The sequence below is a fragment of the Paramormyrops kingsleyae genome, chromosome 4 (genome assembly GCF_048594095.1).
Source record: "Paramormyrops kingsleyae isolate MSU_618 chromosome 4, PKINGS_0.4, whole genome shotgun sequence".
NCBI classification, from domain to species: Eukaryota; Metazoa; Chordata; class Actinopteri; order Osteoglossiformes; family Mormyridae; genus Paramormyrops; species Paramormyrops kingsleyae.
This window is the reverse complement of record NC_132800.1, coordinates 23,986,957-24,001,681: the sequence shown is the minus strand read 5'-3', so window position 1 is coordinate 24,001,681 and position 14,725 is coordinate 23,986,957. Positions and strand designations below refer to the sequence as shown.

The 14,725-nt window shown below is 43.4% G+C and overlaps 1 protein-coding gene across 19 annotated transcripts in view; it reads left to right on the top strand.

The window, feature by feature from the left end:
- Nucleotides 1-14,725, top strand: part of dtna (dystrobrevin, alpha) — an 87,261-nt gene that overhangs the window by 35,731 nt on the left and 36,805 nt on the right. For 18 of the 19 annotated variants that reach the window (XM_072710909.1, XM_072710910.1, XM_072710900.1 and 15 more), the window contains 2 exons: nt 12,541-12,608; nt 13,179-13,259. In XM_072710909.1, coding sequence (XP_072567010.1) covers nt 12,542-12,608; nt 13,179-13,259 — 148 coding nt within the window. In that variant the 5' untranslated portion in view covers nt 12,541. Of the gene's footprint in view, nt 1-9,250; nt 9,408-12,540; nt 12,609-13,178; nt 13,260-14,725 lie in introns of those variants that run through there. The other variant, XM_072710906.1, reaches the window with a different exon arrangement.

Genomic DNA, 14,725 nt, shown 5'->3' with positions numbered 1-14,725 from the left:
TGCCTCGGTATTTTCCCCTTTAAACCGCTGGACATATCCACTAACTGCCTCAGAATTTTCCCCTGTAACTGGCTGGACATATCCAGTAACTGCCTCGGTTTATTCCCCTTTAACTGGCTGGACATATCCACTATAACTGCCTCGGTTTATTCCCCTTTAACTGGCTGGACATATCCACTATAACTGCCTCAGTATTTTCCCATTTAACAGGCTAGGCATATCCACTGACCACCTCAGTGTTTCCCCCTTTTAATGACAGGACATATTCTCCAGCTGCCTCAGTACTGGCAGGTCTGTTTGCTAAACATGTCAGTGTTTCCTCCTTAGGAAGGGCATACCTGCCTGCCTCTGTATTTTCTCTCTCTTGCACTATTTATCTGTATGTCTTGATATATTTGTTTGTAACCTGATCAGATATTTTGATATTTTTGCTTGGCATTTCAGGTTCACTTCTCTTCCTAGGGCCCGAATCAGCTCAGAACTGCTTACCATGCAGTGTATTCTGCATCTGACTCGGTATCATAGTGTTACACACATTACGCTGGTAGCACTGCTACAAGCAGCCTCTTTCAGTGCTGACTCAGCTAGATCACACACAGTAAATGTACAGTGCTGTATGGGATGTCACCGCCACCATCATTTTCATCGTGTTGATGTCTGCGGGTGGATTCTGCTGGTATGTTGTGTAAAAGATAAAACCGATGCCTCCTCTTATAAATGTCCTGTAGCCTTAGTTTTATTGTTTACAGCATAAGAAGGACAAGAGAGATTTGTAACTAAGAGACTGACTGAGCCTTCTTTTAAGGTTTGGTATTATTGCTGATGTGTACGAATTCCCTGTAATAACTCCTGCACCCCCTGCCTTTCCTATCTCTCGATACGAGGCCGCTCTCCCGGCCAGCTCTCACACCTCCCACTGCACTCTGGACTTCTCAGAAAATATATGGAATATGTGTGATATTTATGCCTTACTGCTATTTCTCCCACATTTCCCATGCTATTTTTAATGATTCAAATATTGTAAAGCTTTAAAAAAAACTAAAGAAATGGGCCACACAGAATACCACAATACTACTTATACACACACACACATACATTCATATCTATGTATATATAATTTAAATATAAATAATGACTAATTACCTGGGAGACATCCCTTTGTCTTTTGGATGCTGTATCTGTTAAACCTCCCATAATACATATGAGGATAAAGTACTCACAATTTGCATTGGAGTAGCCCTGCCAATGAGCAGGAGTCCAACAGGGTCCATTTATTCTCAACTTTAATTATATCACCCACCTCTTTGTACTTTCATCTGCAATAATTTCTTATTTTATTTTAAATAAAAGGTGATACTGTCTTAGTTTATAGTGGATCACAGTCATGGAGATTGTATTTCAGATGGTCTTTCGTCTTCTTTTCCTTTTTTTATCGCCCTGCGTAAATGAGACCAGAACATGACCTTGTTAGGGTAGTTAAATGCTCCTGTGTTTTCGCAGTAATTTAAATTGTAGGTGAAATAAACGATTGTGTGCAATAGAACACTCTGGACCATAACAATGTGTAGTAATTTTTGTTTCGCCATATTTTCGCAATCCATTCAACAAATCACAACGTTCCAAACAGATGTCGTTTGAGGTTTTTGTAAAAACAGATGAAACTGTAAAAAAAGGGATATTATTAGCGCTGTTAAATATTGGCAAGGTTTCATCAGTGGTGTTTGCTACATATGACATTTCTGTTTCTATTTTTTTGTTTTATTTATTTATACACATAATACATTATAGCATAATATACTGAAATAATTGTAAAATTATGAAAAATTACTTTTTGTGATAATATTTGCTGTTTATTGTTTATGCCATATGTATCTCCAAAAACGTATTATAAATAAGTACTTATTTTGACCTTTCAATCTTATCAGTTATATGTGCAAAACTGGCTGATTATTATCTAGCCAGGCTGTTTAAACCTGTTATCCACAGTGGAATTAACAAACTTTCAGTCTGAATGCGTGCTGAAATGGTGGGTGCTGTGTCTTATGTCTCGTACCTCTAGTGGCGCGTGCTTAACGGAGGGCTGAGTCAGAGAACACATGCAGGGAATACACCTGCTCGCCGAATAACTGTTTGCCTGTGCCTCATATTAAGAGCAGCTCTGCCCCTCTCCCGCTGTATCAGTATTGTGCTCTGGGCTTCATTAGCCACGTAGATTATGTTCACGTTTGCGGGGGCGATATACGGTCAGCTCCAGAATTATTGGCACCCTTCATAAAAGTGAGCTAAAACTCACATATAGAAAGAACCGCAATAAGTGATTTGTTGAGTTAAACAAATGGGTAAGCCTCATGCTTTTGTTTTCAAACTGATTTTTGGAACAAAATTAAGTTTCCCTTTAGTAACTCAATTTTTTATTAAAAAAAAAATTATGTATATATATATATATATAGAGACATTCCAAATATTAGTATTTGGTGGAGCTTCCCCTGGCGGAAATGATTGCACACAGCCTCTTATTAACATCTATTTAACAAGGCTGGAGAACGCTTGTAGATGGATCTTGGACCACTCTTCCATGCAGAACATCTCCAAGGCATTGAGCTTCTTAGGGTTTCTCTTGTGAACTGCAACAACTCTTCAGTTGAGAGCGCAGATCTTCAGTTCTAGAAATCGAATGAATCGTTGCAAAACCTCAGTTTTGTGCTGCCGCACACATTCCTTCGTCGATTTCGGTTTGTGCTTCCGGTCATTGTCTTGCTGGAAGGACCAACCATGGCGTAGTTTCAGCCTTCTGGCAGAGGCAAGCAGGTTTTGGGCTAAAATGTTCTGGAACACTGCTGTTGTGAAGCTGTGATCTTTGGGCTCCTCTTTGCCTTCATCATCCTCCTCTCTGTGCATGGGGGCGACATTCAGGGGTGCCCCCTTTCCTGGCAAAATTTCAACAGTCCCATGCTTTTCAAACTTCTGTATAATGACTTTGATTGTGCTTGCTGGTAATTCTAACTGACTACCTTGTTTGTAACCATTCCCCAATCTATGCAGCTCAACAGCTATTTTTCTCCCATTTGAGTTGAGTGGTCTATGTCTTTATCCATGTTGATGGATGGCAAAAGGATTTTACTTGTGTATTCGCTCATAATTATATCCCATTGAAACAGAAGAAGTCATAGACAGCAATAAAGTTATTAGACACTAAAAGCAATATCAAGAAACAAGAAACATTTTATTTATAGTATTCTTCTAGGCTGCTAATAATTTTGCTACCTATGTTTTTGGTGGAATAAATTTGTCTGGGGTGTGGCATGGTGGCGCAGTCACCTCACACCACTAGGACCAGGGTTCGAGTCTCCAACTTGGCTCCATCTATGTGGAGTTTGTTCTCCACGAGTCATAGTGGGGTTTCTTCCAGGTACTCCAGCCCCCCCCCCCCCACCAGCCAAAAACATGCTGAGATTAATTGGCCGCATCCCATTGGTTATGCCAGGGTTTCGGCCGGCTGGGAAACCCAGACATTATGTTCGAATTATGCCCTTAGGGGGCGCTGTTTGTGAGCAGAGATATAATTGGATGCTGTCTGTACCATCATCGGCCTATTACATGAGTGCCCTTTAACGGTGTTTAAAGGCGTGGTGGGGATTGGATGGCCTGTTGACTGGCCCTCTGCTGAAGCTCTGGATTACAGGAGGTAGAGGTCCAGGTTTGAAGAACTGCCTGGCATCCCACTATGCTACAGTAACAGTCACAGGTGCCTTTTCATTTTGGGGATGTGAGACGGACACAGAGAGACCTATTCATGGTACAGTTCTGCTCAAAAATTTTAAATTACATTGTTCTGCATTTTCAGTATACCTCTTCGTTTTATATTTAGTAGGGGCCTTGTATACCATATATATTTTAAGAACATACTCTGTTAAAACGTTTATACACTGCAAAAATTTGCACTTAATGAACATTTCTGATTTTGTCATTATTTTACAAAAGCATTTATTAACCAAACACTACATTTTAAAAACAGCAGTGCAAAATCGTCTAGCATTAAAATGTTAAGCTACATTCAGATTTAATCACCTCGTCCCTTAAGCTTTCCAGACATTTCACTGGAATTTTATTTTGACAATTATACTGCTAAATTACTGATGGCTGCAAATTACAAAAACATAACCTTTCTTTTCCGCCTGACAAGTCTTCTGACTACATGTCCGCGGAAAGAACAAATAAATGATCTGCATTCTTAATACATAATTTCGCTTTTAAAACAATTTTTGAAAATTGGTATTTTGTAGAGGAACAGACTTAGCACCAGCTTAAAATGACATAAGATCGTAGGCGGATGTTTGGCTATGTTGTGTACTTAAGCAATCAGCAAATGTACGTCAAAGTGCCCCATGTTTTAGCCTATCAGAATAGTTCCGTTGCCTACAGCTCTGTCCAAAGCACATGACGGCCTCAGGTTTGCTGCCACGTTCATCTTGCATATCACAGGTTAATTGGGTGGAATATTTTTCCTATGGCCTTATGGGAAGTGTAGTCATGAGTTGTCCTGTTGCCTGGGGTTCTGTAATGTAAAGTAACTTTGAATAAAAGTTAGCTTTATTGTCACTGCACAAGTTCAAGTACAAAAATGCAGCTTTGCATCTAACCAGAAGTACAATGTACTTATGAGGTAATTTTTAGAGGGGATGTAAATAAATGATATAAGGTTATATAAACATGAATTATATACAGACTGGAAGAAAATGGCTGGCAAGGCAACATTTACAAATAATTATAGTACAAAGTAGAAAAAAAAGAGTTGCTGAGTCAATATTTACATGTAGGAGCGTATAGCATGATATCCCTTTGTTTTGCAACATGAAGTATATACAGAAAATAAAAATAATTTACTGTTCGGCAGTATTCATAAATAGGGTGCTTAAGGCATGCATGAGTTAAATGCAGTTGGGTTGAAAGAATATTTTATACATTATATATTGTAAGTACAGGCAGTTGCAAATGATTACTATGTGCAAAACAGATCAGATGGAAAAAGTAAACAGTGTAAATACGTAGTAAGGTCCATGGTGGTGGGGATAGGGTAGTGTAGGGTTTGGGAGTTGGTGATAGTGTGGGAGAAGCTGATCCTGCTGCTACAAGACTCCAGGCTTCTGTGATGTCTTCCTGATGGGAGGAGGGCAAACAGTCCGTGGTTGGGGTGTTGAGGGATCTCCAATAATACAGCGGGCCCGTCTCAGACATCGTGTACGTTGAAGGCCAGCGATGATGTGTTGGGCAGGTTTCACCACCTGTTGCAGAGCCGTTCTTGTCACCTATGGAGCAGCTGCCAATCCATACCATAATACATTTGGTCAGGATGCCAGCAATAGTGCATCTGTAGAAGTTCGCCAGGATCTGAGGAGACAGATGGACTTCCTCAGAAAATCAAGACGCTGCTGCCCCTTTTTAAACAGGCTGGAAGAATTAAAGGACAAAGACAGATCCTCAGAGATGTGGACACCAAGAAATTTGAAGTTGGACACATGCTCTACCTCAGTACCATGGATGTGAATGGCTACGTGCCTGCTGCTTTTGTCCTTCTGGTAATCCACAATAAGTTCTTTGATCTTCTTGGTGTTGAGGGCAAGGTTATTGTTGGTACACCGTGTTGCCAGATGTTGGATGCAGATTTATCATCATTACATATCAGTCCTACCACCGTGTTGTCATCTGCAGATTTGGTTTTGGTATTTGAGCCATGTACAGGAACGCAGTCACGGGCGAAAAGGGTGTCGAGATGTGAGCTGAGCACACAGTGCTGTGGGACACCAGTGTTCAGGGTCAGAGTGGATGAGGTGAGGCTGTTTACTCTAAAAGACTGTGGTCTGTTAATCAGAAGGTCACGTGTCCAACTGCAGAGGGAGCTGCTGATGCTCAAGTCCTTGAGTTTGTTGATCTGGTCCGAGGGGATGGCTCTACTAAATGTGGAGCTAAAATCAATGAATGACATTCTGACTTGTCCAGGTGGGTCAGGGCAGAGGGAAGAGCTGTGGATGCTGCATCCTCTGTCGACCTGCTGGAACGGTAGGCAAGCTAGTAGGGAACTAGTGTGGAAGGTGGGCTGGACTTGAGGTGAGTCAAAACCAGTCTTTCAAAGCACTTGGTGATGATGGGGGTGAGTAACACTGGGCGGACGTCATTCATGGCATGGGCTTTGATGGCTGATCATCTGGGAGCAGGGCGGCTTTGATGGCTGATCATCTGAGAGCAGGGCGGCTTTGATGGCTGATCATCTGGGAGCAGGACGGCTTTGATGGCTGATCATCTGAGAGAAGGGCGGTTTTGATGGCTGATCATCTGGGAGCAGGGCGGCTTTGATGGCTGATCATCTGGGAGCAGGGCGGCTTTGATGGCTGATCATCTGAGAGCAGGGCGGATTTGATGGCTGATCATCTGGGAGCAGGGCGGCTTTGATGGCTGATCATCTGGGAGCAGGGCGGCTTTGATGGCTGATCATCTGGGAGCAGGGCAACTTTGATGGCTGATCATCTGGGAGCAGGGCGGCTTTGATGGCTGATCATCTGGGAGCAGGGTGGCTTTGATGGCTGATCATCTGGGAGCAGGGCGGCTTTGATGGCTGATCATCTGGGAGCAGGGCGGCTTTGATGGCTGATCATCTTTGAGCAGGGAGGCTTTGATGGCTGACCTCTGTGTTCATCCAAGGCCTCTGGCTAGGGAAGGTCTTGATCTTTTTGCGGGTTGTAATGTTGTTGACACACGTTGATATATTCTAGAAGAGAAGACGTGTACTGTAAGTTTCAGTATTCAAGTGTGAGTCCAAAGTGCCGTTTGTGGCAAACAAGTTCTAATCAGTATGCTGAAGAGTGGTTCTGGGTCTTTCTCTTCAGGCCAGACTTTCAGACTTTCACAGTCCTTACTGATGGTTTCACAATTCTGATGAGAGCTGTGTATTTGGGGAGCAGAAACAGAGAGAGGTGATTAGATTGTCCCAGGTGGGGAAGAAGAATGACTTTTTAGGCTTCAGCAATATTTATGTACGCATGGTCCAAAATATTGTCTCCTCTGGTAGTGCAGGATCCATTTTTATGGAACTTGGGGAGTAGATTTTTACGGTTGGAGTGATTGAAGTTACCCGCAACAATAAAAACACCGACTACTGTTTGCTAATAGCAGCATGCAGTCCTTTCATTGCTAGCTTAGCGTTAGCATCCAGAGGTGCATAAATGGCAGTGTTAACAGTAAATGTAAATTCTGTTGGCAAGTAAAAGGGCCTAGACTTACTCATCAGGTATTCTAGCTTATCAGAGCAACAACTCTCAGTTACGACGGTGTCCGAACACCACGCATTATTTACGTAAATGCACAGACAGCCAGCTTCAGTCTTACCTGAGTCCTCCACTGTTCTTTTGGCCCTGAATGCAGTGCGCCCCTCCAGCTCGAGGACACTGTCCATGATCCAGTTATTCAGGCACGTTTCTGTGAAAACCATGATTTATCAGTGTGCAGTCCGTTTGCGTGAGGTGATCTGAGGCCGCAGTTCATCCAGTTTGTTTGCCACAGACTATGCTGGAATATGCTGCTGTAGGGTTAGCTGATTCGGGGCTAGCTTTAGCCTAGCTTGGCTGCCAGCTCGCTTTCCTCGCCTTTGTTTACGGTTGTGTCACTGACGCCACTGGACTCTCACTGTCGAGGAAGCCGGTTTGCTAGACCTTGATGTTCTAGCTAGCTTGAAAGGTAGTTTAAGACTTTCTTTTTAATAGTGCAGAGAGAATGAATGTCCAATTGTTCTTGATGGCTATACAATGTATACACATAGCTGTACCAAGGGGGGGGGAAAATGAAAATAGTAAACAGATTACTACTAATTTGCAAAAAAGGGAGAGACGCAGAGCCCCTCATTGTGCAACGGCCACCGTCTTGGCTCTAACAAGCCACGTCATATAAAATGCAATTTGATTTCATTTATTGATCTTGAGAAAATCTATTTTTAATCAAAATCAAACCTTAATCCCATTTACTTGCCAGACTAAGGTTTTATGGTTGATAAATGGTCTCCGAAGTGCCATGATGTATGCCTTTATTACAGCTGTCTTTATTGATTTTATTAATATATATTCTAGTTGTGTAGTCTTTAATTTTTCATTTATATTGGAGGCTCCTCTCCTGGATCTCTGGGGTCTGTTTAGATGAAGCTGATAATGTTGATGGTATCTGACGATGAAGTTTCGAATCTGATGGAACAATCCCCAAGATAATTATACAACACATTCAGCATTGATTCAGGAGCCAAGACTCTGCTACTGAACTACTGAATTGCTTAGTTAAACACAGCTTGGTCTCAAGACGAAAGAGTGGAGTGCAGCCAAACTCTTTATGCAGTCTGATTAGTTATGTGACAGAACTGTTGATAAACAAGTAAACTTTGCTCCTCTGTTGTCGTTTTCCTTAACAATCACCAGCATGGTGACCTTCATCAGACAACTGTGAGATATCACCAAATATCGTGCAGCAAAATAAAGGGTAACCCTTTAAACAGGGATACACTGCCTGCTTCTGGTTTCTGTTTTGCTGTGTTTTATCTCTCTGTGATCTGTTATCCATGCCTTTCTGGTTGGGTAGGTGTGAGGGTGCCTGGGCAGTATAGGAGAGGCTGGATTTCCCGGGAGAGTGGGCTTGGCCGTAAGATGGGACCTGTGTAGGCTTTTTACACTTTAGTGATTCTTCAGGGGGGGCTGACCCCCCCCCCCACCCCCACACAGCACAGCTCGCCTTTTTCTTTGTGCGTCCCTGAAGGCTCTCGCTCGGTCCCTGTGTGTGCCCATGTCAAAGGCCCCTTTGTTCCAGGGTCAGGCTCTGCTTCTTTCAGGTTGGCATTGTGAGGATGGTGTTAGGCCCGCCGTCGCATATCACTCCAGAATCGGGGCTTAAACCGCTCGACCTTGGCTCTGTAGCCACTACAAGGGGCAGCTTTTCATAAATGATCGTGCTTCATAATTGTTTGTTTGGCGAAAGATCCTTTCTCAAAAATCAAAGGAATAATCAGTGCGTTATTGTATGCATTATTTTAAAGTAACACCTGATTATGTAATTTGATTCTCTGGCTTAATCTTTTTGAACGTATAAGAATTTGTGCTCGCACTGCGAAAAGGTTACTGCAAACACTGGTGTCCTTTTCTCCCAAGCGCAGAAAAGTTTCAGCCAGCCTTCCCTAACAGAGCTGCAGGGTTCAGTGCTGCTATGGCAACCGAGCACATGATGAGGTGTATTGGATTGCGTAGGCAAGAGTGCGCTGAGGCATAGTTGGAAAATGCAGTCTGCCCTGTGCTAATGTGATAGGATCCCCCTTGTCTTTCTCAAGTCCTCCGATGGGTTGACTGGTGAAGTTTTATACAACTTTCCTACTCTGTTTCAAGGTAAGAAATAGTATTTTCTTCAGTACTCTCTCTGTTACTTTGTTAAGTTTGATCTTATATTAAGGTCAAGCGTGTTTGAGAGTATTAACACTGATCAGAGCATTCCGCCAGTTTGTGGCATGCAGGAGTGTACTACAGAGTGCAGTGGTAGTATTCATAGTGGTGTATAGTATGGTTTTAGTATTTACAGTACTGAGCAGTGTAAGCATTGTGTTTAAAAGGAAAAAAAAATGATTTAGTCACATTGAAAGGCATCAATATGCTAAGGAGGACAGTTAAGGTCATGTGGTAGCTGGTATTTTGTCAGCAGTCCCTGGGGTTTTTATGAGAACATGAGGCCAAAATAGACACCTGCTGTTAAACGGATAGGAACGGAGAAGTTCTGGGCATTTCATTTATATTTTGTAGTGGTTTAGTGCTGGCATGGTGTTCGTATTTATGGGTGCAAGAGCAGGATTTCTGGCTTAAATCACTATGCTAGCTGTATGTCATACTTAAACAGTCCAGGTGGTCCCTTCGGAACAGGCTAATCACAAAGTCATTATTGTGGTACGGACAGATCAAAACACCATTATGTCTAAATGCATGCCACAAATCCCAAGTGGAGTAGAGTATGCATTAACTGCATATATGCGTAATTAAGTTTATTCTGTTAAATGATTAGTTTATTACTCTAATAAATATAACACATATAAAGTAAACGAGTAGATACTTACATGTGTATTGTGTGTAGTATGCACTGTGCATAATACTCCACTCGTACGTCAATTCATATGCTGTGTATCGTGTGTAGTATGCACCGTGTATAATACTCCACTTGTACGTCAATACATATGCTGTGTATTGTGCCAGTTTAAGTGATTTGAAAATGAATAACATAGCCACCTATACTGATAAAAGAATTACGAGATGATTTGCGTGGGGAATGCCTTGCTAACCCCTTTTAGCTTAATAATACCCATCCGAAATCACATTTAATTAAAATGGATTTTTGTATCATGCAGAGTTCATTTGCAGTACAGTGTAATTAGTATTGATGCCGTGTAGGAGATTTAGTAGGGCGGGAATTCTCAGCCGGCCACAAGAACTTGAGCTGACAGGTATGTGTGTGTAGGTAAACGATGGCCGTCGGCAGGACGCGTGCCAACACTGGTATCCCAAGATGTTTGACATCGGTCTTGTGTGTGCGGATAGAGCTGCAAGTTGGCAGAAAGAACCAGCGAGCGAAGTGTAGCAGGGTAGTGTAACCACCGAGATGAGCGAAAACTCACCATCTGCATACATAAGAGTACTTGCGTAAAAAAAAAAAAAAACGACTTAAGTAAATTCAGATTTAAGCAAAACGCCTGAGATGTATAGAGTTTACGGTAACGCAAAAAGGGAGCACGGGCCTGCAAGGACAATTTACACTTATCTTCTCATGTATTTAATATGTGTTCCTTAGAACATATTACTAATATATTTTTGGCTTATGTGTTTTTTGCTATAAGGTGACTTGAATCATATGGGAAGGTAAATCCAACTTACGCAAAATTTGACTTACGTAAGGCTTTGTGGAATGGATTACTTGTGTCAGTAAAGAACTGACTGTACGGGTGAATAGGAATTATTTACTTTCACATATCCCATCTTGCCCTCCTGTGAGACATACAGGAACACACTGGTGAGATTGAAGCTTGAACTGGCTATTTATCCGCCGCCCCCCGGATCAGTTTTCTGGGGGTTAAGGGCATTTTGGAAGTGCCCGACGGCAATACGACTGCTCAGCCTCTCGTGGGATTTGAAGCGATGAACTTCCCATCCCGAGAACAGAGGCCAAGCCCTCGGAGCGGGTGATTATGTAACGAGCATAGATGACATTGAGGCATTTGAAAATCATCGGAAGCTCGTGTATTCTTGTCATTGTCTGAACCGGTGAGCTTGTGAGCTTCGCTGATAGTCATTCCCGTCTGATGGGGAATTACTCGGCATACTGAAGAGAGCCCGAAGGAGGCACCTGTGCAGAGCATATAGGAAGCTCTCCACAATCATCTTGGTGGAGAAAATAGTTCATATATTCATCCCTATAATATTGGTAAGATCAGAAATGATATCCTGTTTTGTAATGTAACCCCTGGTCTTGCAACATATCTTCTGAAAGAGGAGATCACGAGCTGACTGAGACCATGATACAGAATACTGTGTTTACTCTGTTTCATTTTCTGGGGGGGGGGGGGTCTAATTTAGATGGCAAACTAACCAGTAGAACAACTGGATGTCTTACAGAGGGCCATTGTCTTTAATCAGTAAATATTAATTTGCCGCCTATTAGTTCCTTTTTGACAGGGAGATTTAATTTAACATGGAGAAGGAAAGGCTGCTGTAGAGAAATGGCATGTGGGCTTGCAGATCAGGAGCAGGGCTGCCAGTGGATTACGAAGCTGCCTCGTTTTAGGCGTTTAAGGATTCGGAAATTATGCCGCTTTAAATGCGTAACTATTAAATATGAGCAGGTGCTGTTCAGGGTGAATGTGTGTGCAGGTCAGGCTGTATCCCTTTCCCAGGGCAGCATGTGAGCTTCCGGACGCAGGGCCAGACAGCCTGTCTCTCTGACATTGGCACTCGCTGCATGATAGCGTAGCATTGCTAAGGCCCACCGGCACTCGCTGCGAGATAGCGTAGCATTGCTAAGGCCCACCGGCACTCGCTGCGGGATAGCGTAGCATTGCTAAGGCCCACCGGCACTCGCTGCGGGATAGCGTAGCATTGCTAAGGCCCACCGGCACTAGCTGTGGGATAGCGTAGCATTGCTAAGGCCCACCGGCACTCGCTGCGGGATAGCGTAGCATTGCTAAGGCCCACCGGCACTCGCTGCGGGATAGCGTAGCATTGCTAAGGCCCACCGGCACTAGCTGTGGGATAGCGTAGCATTGCTAAGGCCCACCGGCACTCGCTGCGGGATAGCGTAGCATTGCTAAGGCCCACCGGCACTCGCTGCGGGATAGCGTAGCATTGCTAAGGCCCACCGGCACTCGCTGCGGGATAGCGTAGCATTGCTAAGGCCCACCGGCACTCACTGCAGGATAGCGTAGCATTGCTAAGAACCACCCACTAAGACACTAAAGTGATGTCTGCTCTCTTTGCTCCTGGACAGAATGATTGAAGAGCGTGGACACAGCAGGGAAACCATGGCAGAGAGAAGACAGCTGTTTGCCGATATGAGTAAGTGCTGAAGGCCGCGCTCCTCTGATAGCTCACACACCCCGCTGGGAGACAGTCTCTGCCGCTCCTTCACACCCTTTGCTGGTTCTCTTACCCTCCCGAAACATGTAACACAGCTATTAATATAGGAGCCATAACACAGGAACGCTTGTTCTTAAAGAGACATCAGTCATTATTCAATATCAAAATGAAAAGTGTATGTTGATTTTTTTTTTTTTACTTTACAAATCATGAAACTGTTGGAGTAATTACTACTGTTTGTAATTGTGTTGGGTAAATGTAACGCATCCAAAATAAAACACTGCGTTAATAGACATAATAACTGAAAGTGCACTGTAGTCACCAAGAAAACATTAATAAGCTTATGGCTCAGGATTTAGCTTCAGCTGAAGTTAGTTTGGTGTACACAAAGCCAGCTGGGCCTGTCACTCACATTTTTTATAGCCGTCAAATGCTCTCTCCTAACCTGTGAGTCGGGTCACATCCACTCATCTTCTGACTCCACACTATCAGAGCAAATTCAGTCCATTATCCTGATTAAATATCTTCCGTTTTAACTCTTATTAACAGGGGCTCAAGACTTGGATCGCATTCGATTATCGACTTACAGAACCGCATGCAAGCTAAGATTTGTGCAGAAGAAATGCAGTTGTAAGTATTTTGTAGACGGCGGAGGAGAATTGGGATGAAGATGGGGAGAGACAGAAAACAAAAAAAAAAGAATTGCCAACATGGAGAGAAGGATGCGAGAGATGTGAAGAGGGAATGTGAACAGGGGGACAGGGACAGATAGATAGTGAGAAATGGGAAAAGGGAATGTGGACAGAGGGAAAGGGACAGACGGAGAGTGAGATGGGAAAATGGAATGTGCACAGAGGGACAGGGACATTGGGAAAGTGAGAGATGGGAAGAGGGAATGTGGACAGAGGGACAGGGACAGATGGAGAGTAACAGATGGGAAGAGAGAATGTGGACAGAGGGACAGGGACATAGGGACAGTGAGAGATGGGAAGAGGGAATGTGGACGGAGGAACAGGGACATTGGGACGGTCAGAGATGGGAAGAGGAAATGTGGACAGAGGGACAGGGACAGATGGACAGTAACAGATGGGACGAGGGAATGTGGACGGATGAACAGGGACATTGGGACGGTGAGAGATGGGAAGAGGAAATGTGGACAGAGGAAAAGGGACATTGGGATGGTGAGAGATGGGAAGAGGGAATGTGGACGGAGGGACAGGGAGAGACAGTGAAATATGCTCAGAGGGAATGTGGACGGAGGAACAGGGACATTGGGACGGTGAGAGATGGGAAGAGGGAATGTGGATAGAGGGACAGGGACAGATGGAAAGTAACAGATGGGAAGAGAGAATGTGGACAGAGGGACAGGGACATAGGGACGGTGAGAGATGGGAAGAGGAAATGTGGACAGAGGAACAGGGACAGATGGAGAGTAACAGATGGAAAGAGGAAATGTGGACAGAGGAACAGGGACATTGGGACGGTGAGAGATGGGAAGAGGAAATGTGGACGGAGGGACAGGGAGAGAGTGAAATATGCTCAGAGGGAATGTGGACGGAGGAACAGGGACATTGGGACGGTGAGAGATGGGAAGAGGGAATGTGGACGGAGGGACATGGAGAGAGGAGATTGTATGACACAGACAATGAGAGACCATGAACTAGACACATCCACATGCTTAACACCTAATTGTTCATTATGTTAATTAGGTTCAATTAAATAATCTGATTAAAAACCGATTATCCACCGGGTGTTAGGTGATTCCATAACATAAATAGCTGGAGCTGCACTGTGCAGTCATTTACTATGAGAGGCAATCAGTGTGTACATTATGAAAAATCTGCATTAAAGAAGATCAGCGCTCTGCCCCGATCACATTATTCGTGATGAGTGAAATGAACAACATGCAACAAATAGAAATCTCAAAAGATAACTAGTTATAGCACCAAAGTTAGATTAATCTGTTTGCTAAAAATGTATTGCTTTCTAATAACTTTCAAAGCCAGGAATTTATAATCTGCTAAATCATAAATCCATACATTACAGAGATTTTAAGTCTACCAATCACATTAGACCTGGTTCTCAAACAGCTAGCT